The 25,767-nt window shown below is 34.8% G+C and overlaps 2 protein-coding genes across 3 annotated transcripts in view; one reads left to right on the plus strand and one right to left on the minus strand.

Moving 5' to 3' along the window:
- Nucleotides 1-3,030: 3,030 nt before the first annotated feature.
- On the minus strand, nucleotides 3,031-20,930 carry LOC138310120 (uncharacterized protein PF3D7_1120000-like). The gene is made up of 13 exons (XM_069251252.1): nucleotides 20,772-20,930; nucleotides 20,114-20,241; nucleotides 14,698-15,690; nucleotides 14,251-14,301; nucleotides 13,175-13,225; nucleotides 12,418-12,531; nucleotides 8,741-8,814; nucleotides 7,692-7,781; nucleotides 6,625-6,686; nucleotides 6,061-6,168; nucleotides 5,285-5,388; nucleotides 4,216-4,326; nucleotides 3,031-3,207 (listed from the first exon to the last, which is right to left on the minus strand). The coding sequence occupies exons 1-13, from the start codon at nucleotides 20,785-20,787 to the stop codon at nucleotides 3,031-3,033; spliced, it is 2,079 nt and encodes a 692-aa protein (XP_069107353.1). The 5' UTR covers nucleotides 20,788-20,930.
- Nucleotides 20,931-21,419: 489 nt separating this feature from the next.
- LOC138310969 (cysteine/serine-rich nuclear protein 3-like) overlaps nucleotides 21,420-25,767 on the plus strand; it is a 28,358-nt gene continuing 24,010 nt past the window's right edge. For both annotated transcript variants that reach the window (XM_069252344.1, XM_069252345.1), the window contains exon 1: nucleotides 21,420-21,603. The gene's annotated coding sequence lies outside the window, so the exon portion shown is untranslated. The remainder of the gene's footprint in view (nucleotides 21,604-25,767) is intronic.

Genomic DNA, 25,767 nt, shown 5'->3' on the forward strand with positions numbered 1-25,767 from the left:
ATAAAATCATATATTACTTTACATTTAATGTAAGTAATGAGTATTAAATAAGATTAAGCAATTACTTTCTTTGTTTTTCTCAATTTTAATATTGAAAAGGGCCGTGGTGCGACCACGGTGTAATACTGCTAAAACTAGACCTTGCTATATTATAACATTTAAACGACAAATTTACCGGTCCACATTTTTTCTGAAATTTTCACAATATTTACTTCAGGTAATGAGCCAACTTTTAAGAAAATATTTTTGGTGCACTTAAACTGGAAGTGGGTGAATCACAATTGTTAATAATTGACATGGCCGAAAATAACACCCAAAATTTCGATATTTTATGTCTTTCAAATGTAGCCAAAATTTTATTTGTCACATTTTGCCTACATATTTGTGATCATAATATGTAATTATTTATACTCTTCAGAAAATAATTCAGTTTTATGACATAAAACATTATTTAGATACCTTTTTGGATAAAAAAGGGAACCCTGTCATACACCTCTACAGGGCAACATTAATTTGGCCACAGCACAGGCCCCTGGGACCTTTTGAATTTTTTAAACGTATTTTAAGGGTTTGCATTAATGTTGCTACATGTAACATTTAGTTTTAATAAAATTGGTTCGTGGGCAAATTTCCATTGTTCGTGAAAGAGGTCAATTTAAACTTCGAATTTCATAAAATCTCATATGAAATGACACAAATATAATATGTCAAAGAATTTCACGTAAAATGTATAATGAAAATGCAGAGGAGAAAGCCATTTTGTCCCGACATCCTCAAAATCTTGTCTTCAGTTTATTATTTTTGTTACAATGTCAGTCGTCAGTTTATTGTTTTTGTTACAATGTCAGTCGTCAGTTTATTGTTTTTGTCACAATGTCAGTCGTCAGTTTATTGTTTGTGTCACAATGCCAGTCTTCAGTTTATTGTTTTTGTCACAATGTCAGTCGGCAGTTTATTGTTTTTGTCACAATGTCAGTCGTCAGTTTATTGTTTTTGTCACAATGTCAGTCTTCAGTTTATTGTTTTTGTTACAATGTCAGTCGTCAGTTTATTGTTTCTGTTACAATGTCAGTCGTAAGTTTATTGTTTTTGTTACAATGTCAGTCGTCAGTTTATTGTTTTTGTCACAATGTCAGTCGTCAGTTTATTGTTTTTGTTACAATGTCAGTCTTAAGTTTATTGTTTTTGTTACAATGTCAGTCGTCAGTTTATTGTTTTTGTTACAATGTCAGTCTTCAGTTTATTGTTTTTGTTACAATGTCAGTCGTCAGTTTATTGTTTTTGTTACAATGTCAGTCGTCAGTTTATTGTTTTTGTTACAATGTCAGTCTTCAGTTTATTGTGTTTGTTACAATGTCAGTCGTCAGTTTATTGTTTTTTGTTACAATGTCAGTCGTCAGTTTATTGTTTTTGTTACAATGTCAGTCGTCAGTTTATTGTTTTTGTTACAATGTCAGTCGTCAGTTTATTGTTTTTGTTACAATGTTAGTCGTCTGTTTATTGTTTTTTTTACAATGTCAGTCGTCAGTTTATTGTGTTTGTTACAATGTCAGTCGTCAGTTTATTGTTTTTGTTACAATGTCAGTCGTCAGTTTATTGTTTTTGTCACAATGTCAGTCGTCAGTTTATTGTTTTTGTCACAATGTCAGTTGTCAGTTTATTGTTTTTGTCACAATGTCAGTCGTCAGTTTATTGTTTTTGTTACAATGTCAGTCGTCAGTTTATTGTTTTTGTTACAATGTCAGTCTTCAGTTTATTGTTTTTGTTACAATGTCAGTCGTCAGTTTATTGTGTTTGTTACAATGTCAGTCGTCAGTTTATTGTTTTTGTTACAATGTCAGTCGTCAGTTTATTGTGTTTGTCACAATGTCAGTCGTCAGTTTATTGTTTTTGTTACAATGTCAGTCGTCAGTTTATTGTTTTTGTTACAATGTCAGTCGGCAGTTTATTGTTTTTGTCACAATGTCAGTCGTCAGTTTATTGTTTTTGTCACAATGTCAGTCGTCAGTTTATTGTTTTTGTCACAATGTCAGTCGTCAGTTTATTGTTTTTGTTACAATGTCAGTCGTCAGTTTATTGTTTTTGTTACAATGTCAGTCGTCAGTTTATTGTTTTTGTTACAATGTCAGTCGTCAGTTTATTGTTTTTGTTACAATGTCAGTCGTCAGTTTATTGTGTTTGTTACAATGTCAGTCGTCAGTTTATTGTTTTTGTTACAATGTCAGTCGTCAGTTTATTGTTTTTGTTACAATGTCAGTCGTCAGTTTATTGTTTTTGTCACAATGTCAGTCGTCGTCAGTTTATTGTTTTTGTTACAATGTCAGTCGTCAGTTTATTGTTTTTTGTCACAATGTCAGTGTCAGTTTATTGTTTTTGTTACAATGTTAGTCGTCTGTTTATTGTTTTTGTTACAATGTCAGTCGTCAGTTTATTGTTTTTGTCACAATGTCGTCATCAGTTTATTGTTTTTGTCACAATGTCAGTCGTCAGTTTATTGTTTTGTTACAATGTCAGTCGTCAGTTTATTGTTTTTGTTACAATGTCACAATAGATTTCCTGTCCGACACAGCCAAATTATGAAAATTGCATATGCATAAATATTTACAGTTGCTAGTCACTTCTACTATATAAACTGTACAAGGCGAAGTGAAAAATATGACGGTATAACTGACACCCAAAACATGACCATTATGACGTCAGTAATGTTGACGTGGAGACGTCAACTGATCACCGTCAAAATGGCTGTTCCATCTTGTGGATGAAATCGTCGTTGATAAACCGTTTTCCTGGTCTAGCTTAAACAATGTTAATGCAGAGACCCTAAAACGTGTTGATTATGTAAATATAAGCATTAAACTATCTTCCTACGGCATCTATGGTTAGCGTGCATTATGAAGATTGTCTGCAAAGCTTTGGCATCTAGTATATAGACCATAGATGCCATAGGAAGATATAGTTTAATGTTTAAATATTACACAGGCAAAATCACTGATATGATAAAAATGTATCTGAAATAAGAAGATAAATAAGTTAACCTGGAGCAGGTGGTGGTTTCTTTGGTTTCTTGTTAGCAGCCTCGATCTCCTGAGTAACAGTGACTGTTTTCTCCACGATCCTCGTCTCTATCTCTGCCTGCAGCGTCTTCATCTGGGACTCGTACTGCTGTAGCTTCCTCATCAATGTCTTATTCTTCTCCTCATACTGGGCCTACAGGCAGAAAGTAAAAGGTATAATGGGCCTGTAGGCAGGAAGTAAAAGGCATAATGGGCCTGTAGGCAAAAAGTAAAAGTCAGAATGGACTTGCAGGCAAAAGGCATAATGGGCCGAAAGACAGAAAGTAAAAGTCATACTGGGGCTGTAGGCAAAAAAAATTAAAGTTATAATCGGCATGTATGTGGAAAGTATAAAGCATAATGGGGCTGGAGGTAGAAAGAAAAAGTCATAGTGGGTCTGTAGGCAGAAAGCCAAAGGGATAGTGGGTCTGTAGGCAGAATGCCAAAAGGATTGTGGGTCTGCAGGCAGAAATTAAAAGGCAAAATGGGTCTGTAGGCAGAATGCCAAAGGGATTGGGTCTGTAGGCAGAATGCCAAAGGGATTGTGGGTCTGTAGGCAGAAATTAAAAGGCAAAAGGCAAAATGGGTCTGTAGGCAGAAAGCCAAAGGTATAGTGGGTCTGTAGGTAGAAAGTAAAAGGTAAAATGGGCCCGTAGGCAGAGAGCCAAAGGGATAGTGGGTCTGTAGGCAAAAACTAAAAGGCAATATGGGCCTGTAGGCAGAATGTCAAAGACAAATGGGTCTGTAGGTAGAAAGTAAGTGAAATGCTGGTCAGGAACTTCAAGTCATAAATATAATTTGAATGCATTCCTCTATACTATGATCCCTATAAGTCAGGGAAATAATCCAATAATTGTGACTGATACCGTCACATTTTCCAACTACACTGTGTTTTATGTAGGTTTGCAACAAAAGTCCTATTTTGTTTTGCATATTAGAGTTATCTCCCTTGTGGTAAGTTACTGATTGTTACGTCATGCTTTTAAGAGTGCAAACATCACATTTCAAGAGAAAATGTTGTCATTTTGGCTCACAAAGTAATGATGTCACAATTGATACCTGCCCACAAGGGAGATAACCCTGTAATATGTGATGATACAAAGTCTGACAGAATTAAGTATTAACAGTGATCAATGTAGTGTGGTTTTATGTAAAACGTTACCAGAAGGTTTTTCTTCTCCTCCACATCCACAGACATACGGCGTACCACCTTCTTTATCTCATCCATCTCTTTCACCTGCTTTTCAGCTGCAGCTTTGGCCATATTCATTTTCTGTAATCATGGAAACATCAAGTTTTATTTTCCCATTCTATTTCAACAAGAGGCCCATGGGCCTTAACGGTCGGTCACCAGATATTTGATACAAATTTGTTGTCATTTACTAACCAAAAAAGATGTCTTTATTCACAATTTAGGAACAAAGATCTATTTCAAAAGTTGAATTACATGTACTATAAACCAAAACATTGTACTTAAATTTACTAGTGTTTAAAAGGATGTTGCAGTAATTTAATTTTGCTGATTTCATATTGTTTGGGAAAGACACTAAAACATATTGCACACAAAAATTAGTTGGTTTACAACTTCTTTTCTGTTTCCCTTGAACAGTTGTAGGTAGGAGTTCTATTGTCAGATGCAATATCAAGTTAACACACAGGTCTATATTCATAGACAAATCAATTAAAAGAAAAGAAAAGAATGGCACCATTGTGCATCAAATGGCAGTGTTCTCCTACAATACCGTTACTGTTATCAATAGTAAAAGAACTTAAGAACCAGGTAGCAAAGTTCACAACCTGATATCCCAATACAGTAAATAGAGGATCTTACATGTAACATGAAATCTATCAAATTATTTATTAATAACGAGTTTGATAAATTTCGTATTACATAGTCACCAGTGTAAGATTCTTTTTTCCACATAACTGCTTTTAATAGAAATATAGGTGAAACTTTTTTTAATTAATCTCGACGAAAAAAAAGAGACGAAAATTAAAGTTTGTTAATTTTTGTCTTTTTGGGGCGAAAAGACGAAAATTAAAGGCGCTAATTAGCGTGCTTCACTTTTGTGTTTGACTTTTCGTCTTTTCGCCGCAAAAAGACGAAATTTAAATTTGTTAATTTTCATGTTTTTGGGACGAAAAGACGAAATGGCATAAATCAGCCACCGTAGAGATTGACTACATTATAACCATGTAAGTATTTTATTGTACTATATACATGTAATTACCGTCTTTAGATCTTCAACAGTCTTCCGTTTTTCTTTTAATTCCAACTCTTTCTTTCCCATGGCAACAGAAAGGTTCCGGAACTGTTTTGAACATTTCCCATACACTGTAACAGTAAGAGAATCACATTAGATGTTATCAATGCGTTATATTCATGGTTTTGGAAAACTCCATGATGGTGCAATTCTGCACAACTAGGGCCCTAGGCGAACCTTAATATATGAAATTTGAGAATGATCCCTTCAGTACTTTATGAAAAATAGCGATAAAAAACTTTAACTATCAAAATCCAAAATGGCTGCCTGGCGGCCATCTTGTTGACCGATCGGTCACAAAACGCAATATGCACAACTAGGGCCCTAGGGGACCTACATATGAATATTTATCACAACTCAATGGTGAAGAATAGTGAGAAAAACAGTTTGAATAGTTTGATTGCCAATGGGTTTAAGGTCCTTTTAACAACCAGGGTTAGGAAGTGGAGGAAAGCCGGGGCACCCGGAAAATACCACCAACCCGCAGTCAGTACCTGGCAAATGTCCGATGTGGAATTCAAACCCATAACCCAAAGGCTTATGGTAATATATCGGGACAATTTAGCCACTTAGCCGTCGTGACCCAACAATATACTTGTAGTTCCAAAACAGCATTTTGATGTATTAGCGTGATCCAGTATAATGATGGATACATAATTGTATATATACTAGTATAGCATTCTAAACTAACTAGAACTGTGGGGGAATCTTAATAAAAATATTGTAGAACAGAGGTGACTCACAGTGCTTGTGGTTAGCATTCTTTGTCCATTTTAAGGCATCATTGAGTGTCTGTAGAATCATCTTGATGGCATTGTCCCACTTTACTGGGTCTGAGAGAAGAGCACGCTCTGAAACAAAATTCAGAAATTTGAGAAAATTGAAGCAAAACAAATAAATTCACAGAGGTGAAAATAACATTAGCTTGAAATTAAAATTAAACCTATGATAGTAATAATATACTAGTTATAATATGATGATAATGGAATATTTTATTTTGTCATAACATTGTAAATATCGATTTCGTAAAACTGTATTTCAATAGAGAAAATGGATTGAACAACAAAGAGTGCCTATATCTAGTTCTTTCTAAATAAATCATCGTAAGTTACTACCTTGAAATATCAGTCTCCATAATTCTATGCCTATTAAAAATTCTACAAATTTATTCCAAATTAATATTGAAATTAAATGAACAACCAGATCTAGAATGTTACAGTGAACACAAGTGTAAGTTCAATATCCTGCTCCCACTTATTTGACAAGAGTTTAGCAGAGTTAGACAGTTTAATTGTAATTTTATTTACCATCATACACTATGTTGAAATCTGATGTTTTAGACTGCATCTTCTTTGCTTGTAGTTCATTCCTTAAACAAAACAAAGTGGTAAAAACTGATCAATAAATGATTTACATAAACCGTATTTGCCGTAATTAGCCCCCAGGGCATTTAAATAATTGTAACAAAGGGGGTGCTTATTAATGAAAGAAAATGTAAGTTGTGGACGAAAAAGGTCAGTCACATTTTAAATTTTTCTATACTTGTGTATATTAATCTGTTACAGTATACATGTATATATGCCTTTTATCCTTTGAGACATATTATCATGTCGTGATTCACATGTAAAAGACTCGCAAGTTCATGTAATATGGGATACAATGCTGTTAGAGGCATGTTGACCATGGGAATTTATAGGGGATTTATGTACAACTTCAACTTTCAGAAAAGGGGAGGGGCACTTATAGGGGAGGTGCGCTAATTACAGAGAATACTGTTACAGTAATAGTATTTAGGAAAATGTGAATGTTTTTGTTATTTTATGATGAAATAAGGGTAAATTAAGTGGTTTTGTACACTAAACAGATTCTTATTCATTCCGTATCACATGCCTGAATTTATAGTATGCAAATTACTAGCATGTAGCATATTATATGTAAAACGTTTATCATTTCTAACTATAGATATTGAAAAGGTTTGTATGGGGGCAAGGGATTACTTACTCATTGATAATGTTACTAGCTTCCTTCAGGAGTTATCTAGGATGGAGGGAAGAGAGGGGTGAGGGTAAGGAGGGAAGGGGTGGGGGGGGGGGTTTGTAGGGGCAGAGGGGTACTTTCTCCTTGGTAATGTGACTAGCTTCCTTCAGGAGTTGTCTAAGAAAGACATAAGGTAGGGATGAGAGTGAGGAGGGGAGGGGAAGGGAGGGGAGGGGGGGTTGTAGAGGGGCAGAAGGGTACTTACTCCTTGATAATGTTACTGGTCTCCTTCAGGAGTTATCTAGGATGGAGGGAAGGGAGGGGTGAGGGTGAGGATGTAAGGGGGTTGTAGGGGAGGGGAAGGGGGTTGTAGGGGGGGGGGCATTGGGGTACTTACTCCTTGATAATGTTGCTGGCCTCCTTCAGGAGTTGTCCACCCAACTTGACCACTTCCTCGCTGGTATCACTAAACTGGTTTACTATTTGTCTGAAATGTGAAATTTTGAAAACAATGATGAATACCGTATTCGACCCGATACACGCTCATGTCCCTATAAGCGCCCCTCCCCATTTTTAAGGCCTCAATTTCAATTACACATACTTTGGCATAAATAAAGACCAAAAACTACACAAAACTGTATAGGTTTGCAATAACTTTGTCTTGTTCAGCAACTTCCCCCCCCCCCCCCCCCCCCCCAATTTTTCAAACACCCTGGGAGCTTATTGGGTCGTAACAGTATTTTTATGTAGTCATTATCAAAATATTAACAAATATATATAGCACATGTTTTAGAATTGTTACTACAATTATAAATTAATTATAAAAGACTTTTGGCGAGTTAAAAAAGAAGGTAAATGAGAAATGGTTGTGTATATAACATTTTCAATAATATTGTGCATGCACGTTCTGTATGTGGCAGATTATCATTTCTATTCAAGGGAGATAATTTGCTGAAATAAACTCATTCACCACAAATGATCCCCCTCTCCAAAGAAAAAAAAATCATTTATTCAATAGAAATATAAAAAAAACACCAATATTTCCTTTTAAAGAAGGCCTCTCACACCTATTTCCATATCTAAATAGATAATTCTAATCTTGCACTCAAACTTTCACCTCTTTCACATTAGTTACAGATGTATTCATCATTTACTCATTATTCCCACTCAGTCATCCATATCCATTCACAATAAATTGATACTTGAAATTGCAAATAATTAATTTCCATTGTGTATACTAGATAGTTGATATATCCATCAAATATGTCATTTTAAAATTTACATTCAGCAATCTGAACCAGCCTAAATCAGAAGAGTTTACAATGCATTTTATTGTGCACCATCAACTTTTCATATGGGTGAACATTTTACTGAAGACTATAATAAGGATTTTGTAATTTCAAACGTAAGAAATACTTTTTCTGTTTAAATTTGTTAGAACCTTACATCACATTTTCATGGATGTCTTCGTAATCCACCATAGCCATTTCCATTTCCTCATCAGGGATCATGCCATCAGCCTGAGGATACAAGAAGTGCATAATGTATTGCAAACATATTCAACCCGTGTGAAAACTTCAGTGTTAAAACACCGTATTTGTCATATAATATTAGTGTCCAGGGTGCTTTAAAAATGTTAGCAAAGGGGGCGTTTATTAAACAAGAGACCCAGAGGGCCTGTATGACTCACCTGGTGGTCTTTTTTTATTTTTACTAATAATTACAAAAGCTCTTATAATTAGAAATACATGTAGCAAAATTGACCAGACGAATGGTTTAATTTTGAATCCCAACCATGTAATGATACTATCAATATTGTATGACTATGAGTGTTAGTCAACGCTAAGTGTCAGAATGAAGAAGTTGTTTATATTGATCCCTTTTGACCCTGCCCCTCATGCCCCGAGGGGGTTAAACCCATCATTTGTACAATTTTGAATCCCCACCTTTATAAAACAATGAAACTTTAAGTCTTTCCATACTCCTTTTACATTAATCAGTCGAATTAAACATCTATTATATATACCTTCTTTTCTTTGACACACATTATTCAGATGTAATCCACATGTGAAAGCCTCGCAAATTCAGGATAAAATGATATTGCATAAGCATGACATAGTTGTAAAACATTGTTAAATCCATGAGATGAGAGGGAGTGTTTATATAACTTCAACACCTCCAGAATAGGGGAAGGGTGCTGTTAGGAGGAGGGACAATTATTAAGGCTAATACGGTACATCTTCATCTTTTATATCAATTTGAGCAAGATAATAAATGTAATGGGCTCAAAATGTAATCTTTGTGATGTTTGAAAATAAACTTATCCAGTCGGTTCTATTATTTCCATAACAGTCTTGTTAGTTCAGTGGCCTTTGTAGACTTGTATACCTCATCAAATTGATGATTTGGTATTTATGGTAACACACCAGACTACCTGGATCAGAGATCCAATCATTAACTTCACTGATGAATTGGTATCTATGGTTACAAACCTTACCAGACTACTCAGATCAGAGATCCAATCATTAACTTCACTGATGATTTGGTATCTATGGTAACAAACCTTACCAGACTACCTGGATCAGAGATCCAATCATTAACTTAGCTAATGATTTGGTATCTATGGTAACAAACCTTACCAGACTACCTGGATCAGAGATCCAATCATTAACTTCACTGATGATTTGGTATCTATGGTAACAAACCTTACCAGACTACTCGGATCAGAGATCCAATCATTAACTTCGCTGATGATTTGGTATCTATGGTAACAAACCTTACCAGACTACTCGGATCAGAGATCCAATCATTAACTTCACTGATGATTTGGTATCTATGGTAACAAACCTTACCAGACGACTACCTGGATCAGAGATCCAATCATTAACTTTCACTGATGTTTGGTATCTATGGTAACAAACCTTACCAGACTACTCGATCAGAGATCCAATCATTAACTTCACTGATGATTTGGTATCTATGGTAACAAACCTTACCAGACTACTCGATCAGAGATCCAATCATTAACTTCACTGATGATTTGGTATCTATGGTAACAAACCTTACCAGACTACCTGGATCAGAGATCCAATCATTAACTTCACTGATGATTTGGTATCTATGGTAACAAACCTTACCAGACTACCTGGATCAGAGATCCAATCATTAACTTCACTGATGAATTGGTATCTATGGTTACAAACCTTACCAGACTACCTGGATCAGAGATCCAATCATTAACTTCACTGATGATTTGGTATCTATGGTAACAAACCTTACCAGACTACCTGGATCAGAGATCCAATCATTAACTTCACTGATGATTTGGTATCTATGGTAACAAACCTTACCAGACTACCGGATCAGAGATCCAATCATTAACTTCACTGATGATTTGGTATCTATGGTAACAAACCTTACCAGACTACCCGATCAGAGATCCAATCATTAACTTCACTGATGATTTGGTATCTATGGTAACAAACCTTACCAGACTACCTGGATCAGAGATCCAATCATTAACTTCACTGATGATTTGGTATCTATGGTAACAAACCTTACCAGACTACCTGGATCAGAGATCCAATCATTAACTTCACTGATGAATTGGTATCTATGGTTACAAACCTTACCAGACTACCTGGATCAGAGATCCAATCATTAACTTCACTGATGATTTGGTATCTATGGTAACAAACCTTACCAGACTACTCGGATCAGAGATCCAATCATTAACTTCACTGATGATTTGGTATCTATGGTAACAAACCTTACCAGACTACTCGGATCAGAGATCCAATCATTAACTTCACTGATGATTTGGTATCTATGGTTACAAACCTTACCAGACTACCTGGATCAGAGATCCAATCATTAACTTCACTGATGAATTGGTATCTATGGTAACAAACCTTACCAGACTACCTGGATCAGAGATCCAATCATTAACTTCACTGATGAATTGGTATCTATGGTTACAAACCTTACCAGACTACCCAGATCAGAGATCCAATCATTAACTTCACTGATGATTTGGTATCTATGGTAACAAACCTTACCAGACTACCTGATCAGAGATCCAATCATTAACTTCACTGATGATTTGGTATCTATGGTAACAAACCTTACCAGACTACCGGATCAGAGATCCAATCATTAACTTCACTGATGATTTGGTATCTATATGGTAACAAACCTTACCAGACTACTCGGATCAGAGATCCAATCATTAACTTCACTGATGATTTGGTATCTATGGTAACAAACCTTACCAGACTACTCGGATCAGAGATCCAATCATTAACTTCACTGATGATTTGGTATCTATGGTAACAAACCTTACCAGACTACCTGGATCAGAGATCCAATCATTAACTTCACTGATGATTTGGTATCTATGGTAACAAACCTTACCAGACTACTCGGATCAGAGATCCAATCATTAACTTCACTGATGATTTGGTATCTATGGTAACAAACCTTACCAGACTACTCGGATCAGAGATCCAATCATTAACTTCACTGATGATTTGGTATCTATGGTAACAAACCTTACCAGACTACTCGGATCAGAGATCCAATCATTAACTTCACTGATGATTTGGTATCTATGGTAACAAACCTTACCAGACTACCTGGATCAGAGATCCAATCATTAACTTCACTGATGATTTGGTATCTATGGTAACAAACCTTACCAGACTACTCGGATCAGAGATCCAATCATTAACTTCACTGATGATTTGGTATCTATGGTAACAAACCTTACCAGACTACTCGGATCAGAGATCCAATCATTAACTTCACTGATGATTTGGTATCTATGGTAACAAACCTTACCAGACTACCTGGATCAGAGATCCAATCATTAACTTCACTGATGATTTGGTATCTATGGTAACAAACCTTACCAGACTACTCGGATCAGAGATCCAATCATTAACTTCACTGATGATTTGGTATCTATGGTAACAAACCTTACCAGACTACTCGGATCAGAGATCCAATCATTAACTTCACTGATGATTTGGTATCTATGGTAACAAACCTTACCAGACTACTCGGATCAGAGATCCAATCATTAACTTCACTGATGATTTGGTATCTATGGTAACAAACCTTACCAGACTACTCGGATCAGAGATCCAATCATTAACTTCGCTGATGATTTGGTATCTATGGTTACATTCTCCAACATAGCGAATGGTTCCCTCCAAAATTTTGGATCGTCTTTTCTCCTGAAATGAAGAAGATATCTTTCAAACTTACGTTAAGAGTTTCATAAGTGAGTTTCATAAGTGTTTAAAATTAACCAACTTAATTTATAAATGACATTACTGTGGGAGCTTGACTCAATTTTATAGCAAGTTAAAATTTACAAAATTAATGCTGCCTTAGCATATTACAGAGTTAGCTCCCTTGCAGGTAGGTATCCATTATGAGGTCATTATTTTGGGAGCGCAATTCATGTTGTGTTCTCTGAAAGGTATGATGTTATATGCTCGCAAACAAATGAATTTACAATAAATACCTACTACCAAGGACAGATAACTGTACATTGTAAACACAGAATAAGATGATTGCAATGTGTGCACATACCAAACTATGCTTATTCTGTTGATACACAAAGGTTCTATCTATGGTATGAGATGATTGCAATGTATTGTCCTAATGATGTTTAAACAATAATATGTTATTTCATGCATTGTTTTTAATGTCAACACTGTAGGAGAAGCTTGCTTAATGCATAAATAGCGCTTATTTTCTTGGGGGAAAAAACCAACAGTATTGCCTCTACATGTACATTGTGTGTTACAAAACATGCCCCCGGTTATAGATTCAACCACATTATATAATGATGATGTCTCTTTTTGTACTGACCTCCTCTCTCTGTTTAACTGCCGGAAATATAGACGGGAGCCGCATGTTTGCCTGAAAAACATTCAAGGACAATATTCTTGATTGATGATGAGATCTTAGGTACAACAATAGAATATTTTTCTCTTTCTCTACAAGGTTTCAAAATTTTTCGTAACTTTGAGAACAAGATCATATGTTCCTTTCCTGTACATAATAAAAATTGTGATGCAGTCAAAATATTGGTTTGGTTTAACAGAAGAATGTTTTAATCCCATAATAGTGGGATTTCATAATAATGGTTTAATAGAAGAATGTTTTAATCCCATAAGAAGTGAGGGTCATTTGAAGGACAGCCTCTCATGTGTGTAATGTGTTGCGGTGTATGACACGTGTTAAGCTGTGGTATACATGTATTTATGTTGTGTCTCCTTGTGAAAGTGTGTTTAGGGAGGCTGAGGTATATTTGTGTTGTGTCTCCTTGTTATAGTGTTTAGGGAGGCTGAGGTATATTTGTGTTGTGTCTCCTTGTTATAGTGTTTAGGTAGGCTGAGGTATATTTGTGTTGTGTCTCCTTGTGATAGAGAAACCTTTTTATAGTGTTTATCTCACTGAAGCATGTCGCCGAAATCGCTGAAAAAACAAAAAGTACAACCAGTGGAAATGTTCTTTGAGTAATACATAAATAGCATTCTCTGATTGATGGATTATTTAAAATCTGATAAATTAGTACAGGATTTGAACAAAAATTAAAAGGTGAATGTAACACATACCAGGCAAAAAGCACTTAATATTAAAGCACTCTGATATTCACAAATGGTTTAAAGAAATAAAGCAGACTGTGCACTTACAAAAAGATTTGATCAAAATTTTAAAAGACATATAAAAGTCATAAACAAAATCTCTGTCTATGCATTTTACAGAATTACTTCCCTTGAGTATATATCCATTGTGATGTCATCATTTTATGAGTAAAACTCACATCATTTTTCACTGAAAGTATAATGTTGCACTCAAATACACTTGGCATCACAATTATTATCTACCTGCAAGGGCAGATAACTCTGTAATATGCAAATACAGAATACGTTAAATTTTACCTCTTCCTCTTCATCGGATGAATTTAGATGCATGTCCACATTTTTCAATGCCTGTTTCGAAACAGAAAAAAATAAAACATCTATTTCTAATGAAATTTAATCACAGGTTTTGAAGACTTGAAACAAAAATGCAAATATAGATGGCTGGTGGAAGACTGTTTAGAACATCTATAGTGTAAGTTTTATGTAAAGAAGAAAAAGATATGATCTGATAGTCCAAACAAGACAATCTTATAACTCGTGTGCTAAATAGTTATACAAGTCCTAAAGTCATAATCTAAATTATTTCCAAATTTAAATAATTTTAAGATTATTTGATTTATAATTGATTTATAATTGACAATCTCACCTGATACTGTGATACGCAACAACAAATCACTCAGATTTTGATAAGACAACCTCACCTGATAACAACAAATCACTCAGATTTTGATAAGACAATCCCACCTGATACACCCGCTCCTTGATAGATTTGACTTGATCACGAATGCTCTTTTTCTTCCGTTTTTTCTTCATGACTTCCAAGTTGTAGAGCACATTGATGACATTGGGAGCGTAGAGACTACTCTTGGTTTTCTTTATAGGCACTTTGGCTAAGGAGAAGTCATCAGCCCCAGAATCTGACACTGATGTACTGGACCGTAGCGAATTATCTGAGTCGGAACAGCGGACTCGTCTTCTCTCCCACACATCATCCTCACCTTTATCCCATACTCTCGAAGCCCGAAAGACATTTCCGAACCGTTGAGTGAGCGCATTAGGAGAAGTGTGCAGTTGATGAGGTGAGGACGGAGAGGCTGAATAATAATCAGGTGAATAGTGGTCGGGATCCGCGTAATTCTGAATCAAATCCTCCATCCTGTTTTTCTTCCTCTGTGTTACTGTGCTAACTGTATCAAATGAGGTTGGTGTAGGAGTATGGTTTGCCCTGAACGATGATACAACCTTGACCTCTGTAGATGGAACTATCTTATTGGTGACCTCTGTAGATGGAGTGACCTTGTTGGTGACCTCTGTGGAAGCCTTTTTATCAGTAGCTTTCACATTTTTCTCCGGTTTGGGCGACTTCAATGGTTTTTTAATTGGTATGTTCTGTGTTAGACTAGATCTTCTTTTGCTAGCACCGGCATTCGACTTCCTTCGTTTAGTTTTCTTACCAGACTTTTTGCCTTTGCTTACATCTGTTTCTGCTGAAGTAGCCGTACTCAGTTCTGACACTGATGAGTTGCCATGGTCACTTTTGATCAGCTTTAAGTGATCAGAGCTTTTCCTGTGCACATTTCCTGCATCAACACTGCCTCGTTTCCCTGTACTGGACACCTTAATGTTTCCTGAGTCACCTTCCTCATTCTCCTGGTCCGGAGTAACGATCACGACTGGAGAAATTTGCTGTGATGACAACACATCTTCTTTGACATTTTGTTTATCCTGTGGTTCACCCTGTTGATTGAAAAGAAAGCAAAGTATAAATGCTGGGTTAACTAGAATACTGAATCAGGATCCGATAGCCCGTTAAATAATTGACCCATCAGCTAGGTTATCAGACTCTAGCGCATACATGTCCTCATAAATAGAGGATCTTACATGAGTGGCTATGTGATATGAAATTTATCAAAAGAGCTCAATAATTTGATATGCCTGAAGTTTTTAGGTATGAGTATAAGATTCAATTCATCACATAACTTGTATTAATAGAAGTATAACTTAACTTTCTCAGATTCAAAGTTTCCATCTTCTGATCATGAGGTACTATTATGCAACATCATGCAGATTATAATGTCAAAACAGTACTTGTGACATTACAATATATGTAGTGTTATGTTGTTACATTTGTGTCTTAAGATCTTTGTGACATAGCCATATGACGTTTTGACTGGATGGGTCAGGTATGCGATGAAGTATAGTACTGAATGCGTCTAACATTCCCTCAAACGCGTTCTAGATTCGTTTGCGTTTTGTTTCATTTAGTTTTTAGTTTGCGTTTTGTTTCGTTTCGCGTTTTTCGTTTGCGTTTCGCGTTTTTGTTCGTTTGCGTTTTGATTCGATTTCTTTTGCGTTCATTTGCGTTTTGATTTGTTGGGACTTTCGTTCATTTGCGTGCATTTGCGTTCCAATTCGTTTACCGGATGTTATTCATTGATACTTAATTAGGAATGGTTGACTGCGCATGTGTTGGCTTACTAAAAGTGGAGTCAATTGACAGTGTAGGTCGATAAATTTACGTGTTCTAGACAATGTAGCAAACATACACAAATAAAAATTTTTAAAAATCCTTTTGTATCTAGACATTAATTACAATTGGTACATGTAACGACACACATTGTTTGATAGTAAGGATCATTTGTATACCTTTCTGCAAGGACTTATATAGTACGTAATAGTTATACACGTGTATGTGCTACAAGGAGACAGGCACAATGTATATTTGTAACACCCACGGGACTCGATAAAGTGGACTGAAGGATTACACACAGGTGTGAACTCACACCACAGGACGTCGTACTGCTGGTCATAATTACATTGTAACTCACTGGATCACAATTTTTTCTAGTGATACACACTATTCTAATAATAAAATAACACAATTAGAAATATCTCAACCATCGCTTAATACAGTATTTAAAACGAATATTTTTTTTTACATATTTTATGTAAAATTAAGAAAGTACCGAAGTCAATAGATATTAAATCATAATTGATGTATATATATATATAATCGTCCAACACGAACTGACAGTTGATACATTCAACTGTATATCTGTATTTACACGTATTCGTCATTGATATGATTGATCATTTTATTTTATTGCTATGCTGATGTAATAATTAAAACATGTGATGATTAAAATCACCATAGAGCTGGTTTTCTGTAATGACTAGAATAACACAATATTGTTGTTTTTGTTGTATGCTTTGGTACATGTACATGCACAGGGTCACGTATTATACATCGTAGCCTATACACAAACATGTGAGGGGGTCGTGCGCGTCTGAGGCTATCAGTGAGCCATTGTTCATTGGTGACTGCACTTGACCAGGTGTGATACAAGTTGACACAAAATCAAAATATGCCGCTGCCAAATAACAAATGGTTTATATGACAGCAGGTAAATCGAGAGGGAGTGGGGATGGGGTGGGGTAGGGTGTCCGTGAATTATAAAGCAAATATAAGACCTCCAACTGGATCAGGTAAAATGCTACAGGCGAGTGTCCACATTGATATCTGTATAACGGGTACGAGGACCTCCTCTTGAGTCATATATATACATGTAATACATAACTACCTAACCGCTAGACCTAGGGTTTAATGGTTTACTATACTTAAAGCTTGCAGTAGTCAAACGTACATGTTCACAATACCAAAGCTACAATAAGAAATTCTTGTGAAGTTTTTTCCTTTCTGAAACTGATCATTTCTATAACACAGTATGTGTGACGAATTCAGAGCAGACTTATAGATACTAGCATTGATTGAAGACTATTTGTACACATGCATGTTTTATAAATAGACATCGCTTTCAGAATCCGGATCACTAAGCTACCGGAGTCCCGATCGACATATATGAGTACATTCTAGCCTTCCGGTCACGCTTTCACTTCGTTTACATTTTTCGTTTGCGTTTTTCGTTTAGCACTTGACGAAACGCGTTTTTCGTTTTATGCTATTCGTTTTTCGTTTTCGTTTAAAATTTTGTTTGCGTTTTGCGTTCGTTTCGAGGGAACGTTACACGCTTTAAATACTGTATGTATCAGTTAGGTACAAAACTTTTTTTTTTGGTCATTGTTGAAATTCAAGATGGCCACCAAGTAGACATTATAAATCCAGTTCGCCCGATTACATTACAGATCTATAGATGACATGGAGAACCATTCAACCTGAATTTAAGAACACCATATTCCACAGCTTCCTTCCGTCACAAAAACAAAACAAGAAGCCCAGTGGGCTTGTATTGTTCACCTGAATATTCCACTAATTTATATCAATTATGGCAAAGAGATGCAATTGAATTTTAAAGGGGATCAAGATTTTTAGAAAATATGTTTTTATTGATTATTTCTCATCAAAAGAGTATTATTAATCGGAGCATCCTTGCTACTCCAGGGGTTCCGATCACTTATAATCTCTACATCCCTGAACTATCACATAGTAAAATTGGAGGCAGCTCAGCGGAAAACATCTGAACCAATCACATGTAGGCCTGCAAAGATTTCCTTTGAAGACTACAGATAGAGCGACACCTAACATCAAAGCTACACAGTCAATCACAGTGTACTGTTATACAGCTCTTTTGATGTAGATTAAATAACTAAATTATCTGTTCTGTTGTCTCCAATTTTACTATGAGATATATATATATAGTTCAGGGATGTAGAGATCGTAAGTGATCGGAACCCCTGGAGTTCATGTAATCAGGGTAATTAAATTGCTAGAGACAAAACAATCTTAAAGATGCTCCACCACTGACAAATGCCTTTTTTTTCGTTATCATAAAAAACAGGAGCAGATATATATATATATATTTCTTTAGTTACAAACAGACAAATATATATTTTTCTTTAGTTACAAAAGTAACTTACTTTACACCATTACCACCATTGAAAAGTTTAACCTTCTAATTTTACTTCAAGACAAAAATATTAAAAATGATTAATTGCACTTTGTCTTATATGGAATGAAGTATTGATTGCGCAAGCACCAAAAGCAAACTAAATCATTTCATATTATTTTTTGTGTTAATTAGACATATATATACTGCATACATCGATGTACGTACAGACGTACAAGGATAGTGTTTGGGCCTTACGTACGTACAAATGTTCACGATTACTTGTAAACAATAGATACTAAAAAGATACTAAGTTAATACGTTACAAGATAATAATCTGTATGGACATGTATAATAAAGAAAACTATATATTGGTCCTAACACGCTGCCGTAAAATTTAAAGCATTATATGTTGCCATTATATTACTTACTGTGTATATGACATTTAATTAATTATGCTTCAATACTTACCATTTGAATGTGTGCCATTTGTGTAACAAACGAAAGTTGTTTTGTATCTATACTAAGGTCATACTATTTTTAAAAGTAAATATAAACAATGAATTTACACACGACATTTCTCTACAATTTAATGCAAATCAATTGAAGGCATATTTTTTACTGTAAATAGATTAAAATTCCAAATCTAAATACATAGCAATTCATTTTAAAATAATGGTTGCGAAGCAAAATATACTTTATAAAATTATACCTTTATTAAGAAGGTTTACTCAAAACAACATTAAATGACCTCATTACAAAGAAAATATTGAGATGAAATTGCAGACTGCCACATTTGAAATAGCCAATGGTAAACGGTTGTTATTCGTTTCCCACGTTACATAATTATTACGTTTCCAACGAAATAATCTATTTCGTGTTCGAACGCAATAATAATTACGTTCGAATGCAATAATATTTCGTTCGAACGCAATAGTACTTCGTTCGCACGCAATAATACTTCGTTCGCACGCAATAATATTTCGTTCGAACGCAATAATATTTCTTCCCACGCAATAATTCTGACCTATTTCGCGATCATTTGAGAGATTCTCCAATTTGTTCTTGTGGCCTTGTACATATATATACACAAATAATTCAATTTTGCTTGTTACAGCATTTTCATTGGCTAAAAAAATTACTTTATCTGCCCATAAAGGAAAAAATGGTGTCGTAGTACACTCAGATTTTTGTGTTAATCCTTAATTAAACACAAATTATTGTTCAAATGTAAAATAGCGAATAATCCAAACCACGTTTAATAATATAAAAACAATATATATATACCTGCTGGTTTATTTATACCTGTTACATACCTGCACATTTTCTGATGATGTTGAGGACAAATCATCATATTCACTCTTTTCCTCTTCAATAGCAGCCAATACTAAAGCTGAAACTGTGGTAAAGTGTACAGACTTCACCGCCTCCAGGGACTTTCTCCCTAAAAAATAGCAATAGAAGTTATATAATAATAAGTCCATAGCAAAGTAGAGACTATTTGTATAACTTTTTTGTTGTGCATGTTATAGAGCTTTAATATAAATTAATTTTTCAATTAATGTCTAAGATTATGTTATAAAAATGAACTCATTATGTGATAAATTCAATCTAAATTAATCCATTTTTAATCTAACAAATTTTACATTTTAGAGCTGAACCTGTTCTAATTACGTACATCAACATGCATTTGTTAATTAGGCTAGAAGTAATAATTCTTTTTTTTTAAATTTAGGTTGGGTTTTTTTGTGGTCTTATATGTTGGTATCTCGCGGATATAATTTAGAACAAAAATGAATTAGGTCATCTGTGTTTCTATTTACATTTTGATCAGACATCTTAAGCTTTCAAGTGTCAGTGTGTCAAATCAAAGACCGTGGAATGAAATCAATACACCGTGACCACAAAATTCCGCGGGAAAATACGATATTAGACTACAGTCTCTGACTGCGTCACTACAACAAGAAACTTTACCTTTTAGAATTGACATTGTTGGTCCTACATCGCAGATTCCGTTTAAAGACAAATTAAATAAAATCGGAATTCAGATGAGAATGCACCTTCCCACCACCAAGACGTCGTGTTGTCAACAAAACATGTCAAACACGTGGCTGAACAATAGGCATGGACTATCTTCAACTTTGACCTCAATGGTAGAGTCGATCCAAAATTTAAGGGGAGTAAGGTTCCAGTACATTTTCATTTTGTATGCAAATATGTTATTGTTCGTTAAAATATCGACGAATTTCTAAACATTCAAATTAATCAACTTTTTAATTTGCGCAAATTTCAATGATAATGAATATTTGACGAAACGATCAAAGGTTGAACAATTTAGAATAGAATAGTCCGTCCATTTTAGGAAATAAAACGGGATCGGTCGCGGAACAATGACGTCACAGTAGTTGGCACAGATTCAGCTTCTTTGTCGCGCAGTAATATGTGTTAAAATATTCATTTTGTATAAACAAAATTTATATACCTCGTAACTACCTAATTGAAGTTAAAATTATACATTTGTCAAAATAGAAATTGATACAAAGAGATAGACCATCCCGTTATTGCAGATACACTATTTCCTTCCGGGTACTATATTTTTAGCGGATGTACGACTGTGTATCGGTAATCGCTTTGTTGTGCGGCTGCTTATTGTCGGCTTAGTGAGACCGTACACAATTATCGCGACTTAGGCCCATTAATTCTGGCTAGTATACACAAAGCGCTGCATTTGTATGGTCCAGACCAGGTTGTACTACAAGATAGACTGACGTAACATCTTCATTCATCATTGTTTACAGTGTAATAGGTAAGTACGAAGTGAATGCACATGTTTCTTGTTAACACACGAAAGAGGGAATGGACCTGTCTGGTCAAAGCGAGACAAGGCAATGAACACTTCCCATAAACGAAAGTAGGAAAACACCTAAACTCGTGCTTCCACGTGCGTTTATTTATTTACATCGCCCGTAGATGACTACCCCGATCTGATAAGTGATAGCCTTACATCCTTTGTTAGTGTATTGACTCCCAAATACAATGAGGATATTTTATTGATTTATGTAAATTAATAGATACTGTACACACAGACGCGAACGTTACTTGCCAGAACTTACTGTGTTGAATTATTTTATCAAAATCACCATTTCTTTTGCTTCCGTGTGTTAACTGTTTTGACTGACGGAAGATGAGAAGTACGGATTCCTTTATAGTTGCAATGGTTCATTAAAAACTGTGCCCTTTCTTGAATAATATTGATTTTATGTGTCCCTTTCAGCTGTTTAGATTCTGACAGTGTTGTCCAGCATAGCCATCTGCCATGAAGATTTCATTTGACTCATGATTTTTCACCAACATGAAATCTGATGATCAGGAAAAATGTTACAATAAACATGAAATGATCATTTTGGGGCAATACAACTGATTTGGACCATTAAATAATTCACTAATTCTGAATATTTTGACAATTGGGAAAATACTATGTGATACTGCTTGTGTATCGAGTCTGTATGCGACATCACAATATGTACGTTGTGACAGCAATGAATGTAAATATTCTCAGGATGTGGCGCAAGACATTTTGACGAATCATTTGACACCCAGATTGCTAGCTGCCATATTTATAACTGATAATTTTACATCATGTATAGGTCCTTAATTTACAAAAGATCTTAATTATTTCTTAGTTATAGATTTACTTATCTACTAATAGTATAATTTTATCTACTAAAAGTATAATTTTCAATAATTTACATTTGGAACGTTATAACATTATATAACTTTGTTAGATCTACATTTTCATATTTATATATATATGGCACCCTGGTCAATTACTGGCTTTACGTTTCAGTATAAGTATTTTCAGCTCGAGAGAACTTGTCTTTTGCTTGACTTTGGTTGGGTGTTCTTTAAGGCAATATAGATATAGATAGGTCCTGATTCAATCCCCAGTGATTATATTATATGTTTTATATGGATCTGAAGGTCTGCATGCATGTCCTCAGACTCTCTAACATTTGTGACCATGCATGGGATGCATGTATGGATTCGAGAATGGTAATTTGCGATTCTTGCATTTGAAAACTTGAGGACCAGTTAATTACTGGAGGAGAGTCTGGGTATGTATTGTATAAGGAGCGGGTCAGTGTAGTTTGTATATTATAGTGTTAGATACAGTCTCTGATCTGTCACTCAGCTGGCAGAGCATGCTTCTTTGACCTGCAGTTAGGGCGTTAGAATTGTACCTGCTGTCCCTATTGCATGACTGACTATATTCTTCCTAACATCTCCCTTGACACCACCTCATCTTCTGTTGCAGTCTGTGACGTTTATTTTTTTCGCTGCTAGTCATTTGGACTAGTAAACCTCAAAATTTTAGTAGTATAACTTTTTGATAATTAGTCCAAATTAAATATACTGTTGATTTGCTTCACCACTTCTGTCATGATTAGTTTATGATTTTTGATCCAATTAAATTGCAAACACATATTCTCACAAAACAATGCACCCGGACTGAAAAAAATTGTATACATTATCATAATGCACTCAAAATGTGTTGAAAAATGCAATTGACCACCATATTTGTAAATATAGTATTTACCCATTAGATTTTCGTGAGGAGCCACTACGTCCAATTGGACTAGTTAATCATGATTGGCAATAATCTGGCTGTGATATTACTAGTCATGGGCATAGGACGGTATGTCAAATGTTGTTTTGAGTGATACATTTGTGTGCAAATGAAGTATTCTTACATTAATGATCATGCTTTGAGAATCATCTTTTTCGATATAGAAAGGCAGTATTGTACATTGAATGTCGACACAAAAGATTTGGCCGATAAGACAGAGATGGATGGCCCCGGGCAAGGGGCAATTATTGCTCAGCATATTCGTGTTTTTACATAATCCGGACATAGAACGTCCATGCATGTAGCTGTCATGAATGTGAAAATAAATTAGTGCTTAAAGTATTCGTGTAGTTTTTTGCAGAGATTTGTAATTAAATTTTCTATGTCTCTGGTTGTTTTTTTTTTTGTAAACAATATTTGAGTTCTGGAGAGAGATGACTTGAATGTCCAGCTGGAAGGAAAGAAACTTTTATGATGTATATGTATCGTACAATGTATTATATGTAAACGTTACATTCCATGTAGCTGCTATAGAATTACTAACTAGGATAATTCTCTCAAACATTGATAAAATTTAATTCTTTACATTCATGTAGGCCTATGCTGTGAGAATTAACCACATCATATATATTTCCAGAAAATACATTTAGGCCTACATGTATGTTACTTTACTTTTCTGTTGTTTCCTGTTCTTTTTTGTGCTCTGGAGAAAAAGATGATTGAGTCGTGAAGAAAAGTAATTAATTAAGAGAAATGTGTACCACAGTACTTGTTTGTAGCCGAGGGGTTCTATACTGATTTTAATAGTCCAGCTAATTAATAATTTAATTGAAAATATCACTAAATTATGATGATAAGTGAGAAAATTCCATTTTTGATCATGAAGTGGTTCCCCTCCTGTGAGCGTGAGTACACAGTGTGGCTTTACCTTTGTGGTTTTTTAGGAATAATACCTGGAATAGGAACCTGAAATAACATGACAATCAAATCAGGGTATGTGTGGTGTGGGGGGTGGGAGGGGGGGGGGGGGCTAAAAGGACAGAGTGAATCATGAAGGTTGTGGAAGTTTGTGTAATCTTGACGTGGGGGGTTGAAATATAGAATAGGGCTCTTTTAACCAAGGGAGGTGGAAATGATATGCGAAAGTGGAAAGGGCGCTTTATCAGTTGATCTCGGTCATTGCTATTTTTTTGGGGGTTTTACTTGGCTTTTTTTTTGGTTATTTAGTCTCATTGATTTTGGAGCAACTTTGGAATCCATATGGTACTGTTATATCTTTCTTTTTTCCATGTGTAGCTATTTTTCTTCTGTATTTTCATTTCACCTTCGCCCAAGTCACAAACTTCCCAATAGGTACCACTTTTAGACTTTGTTTATGAACTCAAATCAAAGACAGATGTACGTAGTACTATATACTACATTTTTAGTCCTATGTGTTTGTAATCACTGTTTACTACAGTATTAATACATAAATGGTATTATGTACAAGTTACACATAGACAATAAATGTGAAATTTGGTTCAGACAAAAAGATTTTTAAACATTTCAGATAACTTGCTAGTTTTATGGTTTGGTATTTATATGTTGAGTCTACTCTCTTGTAAAGTAGAATTTAGAAATCCTTAAGACAATGAGTATCTATAATGATATATGTAAAAAAAAAATAATCCTTATATTTTAAAAGTAATTGAAAAGCTATCTCACAAGCCCTGAACAAACAATTGGGCAGGCATATGGATGCAAGAATTATAATCACTGTGATCTAGAGACCTGAATAAAAACAAATATTTCTAACAAAGTTAAACAATGAAAAAGTATGGTGCATTCATAATTTTATTTAATGATTACAGCTTGAAAGGAACATTAATAAATTAATACTGTTTAAATGTTCTGTTCATGACCTTTCTAGGGCCAATACTGGAAAAGTTTAACTTTCAAGATGGCACTCAAAGTCAGCATTCTTCAGTCTTCATATGATGCTAAATTGCTATGTATATGTATACATACACTTGTATACAGGTCCAAGGGATGAACTTTCTGTATTCATGTCACTATGCATGCATGGTGCCTGAAAAAAAGAACCAACTATTTTTTATATCTGTTGAATGTGACAAAAAATTGAAAATGATCAATTTTCAAATATATATAAATGAATAAATGTAGGTTTCATTCTTATGACAGGTTTTTTTCTTTTTTTTATTTTAGAGAAAACATTTTATAAGTTGTGAATTGTGAATGTGTCACTGATGCATTTGATAGAATCTCAAATATTGTTTCAACTCTGAGTAAAGTTTGTCATATACACATGTACAAACACTATTTATTATTATGACCAGTGAAAAT

Source organism: Argopecten irradians, chromosome 16 (assembly GCF_041381155.1).
Source record: "Argopecten irradians isolate NY chromosome 16, Ai_NY, whole genome shotgun sequence".
NCBI classification, from domain to species: domain Eukaryota; kingdom Metazoa; phylum Mollusca; class Bivalvia; order Pectinida; family Pectinidae; genus Argopecten; species Argopecten irradians.

Coding starts and splice junctions, on each gene's coding strand:
- LOC138310120 (XM_069251252.1), bottom strand. Junction 15,691..20,113: donor CATCATCAGAAAATGTGCAG/GTATGTAACAGG, acceptor TTCAATCAACAG/GGTGAACCACAGGATAAACA. Junction 8,815..12,417: donor TCTCTGATCCGAGTAGTCTG/GTAAGGTTTGTT, acceptor TTGTATCCTCAG/GCTGATGGCATGATCCCTGA.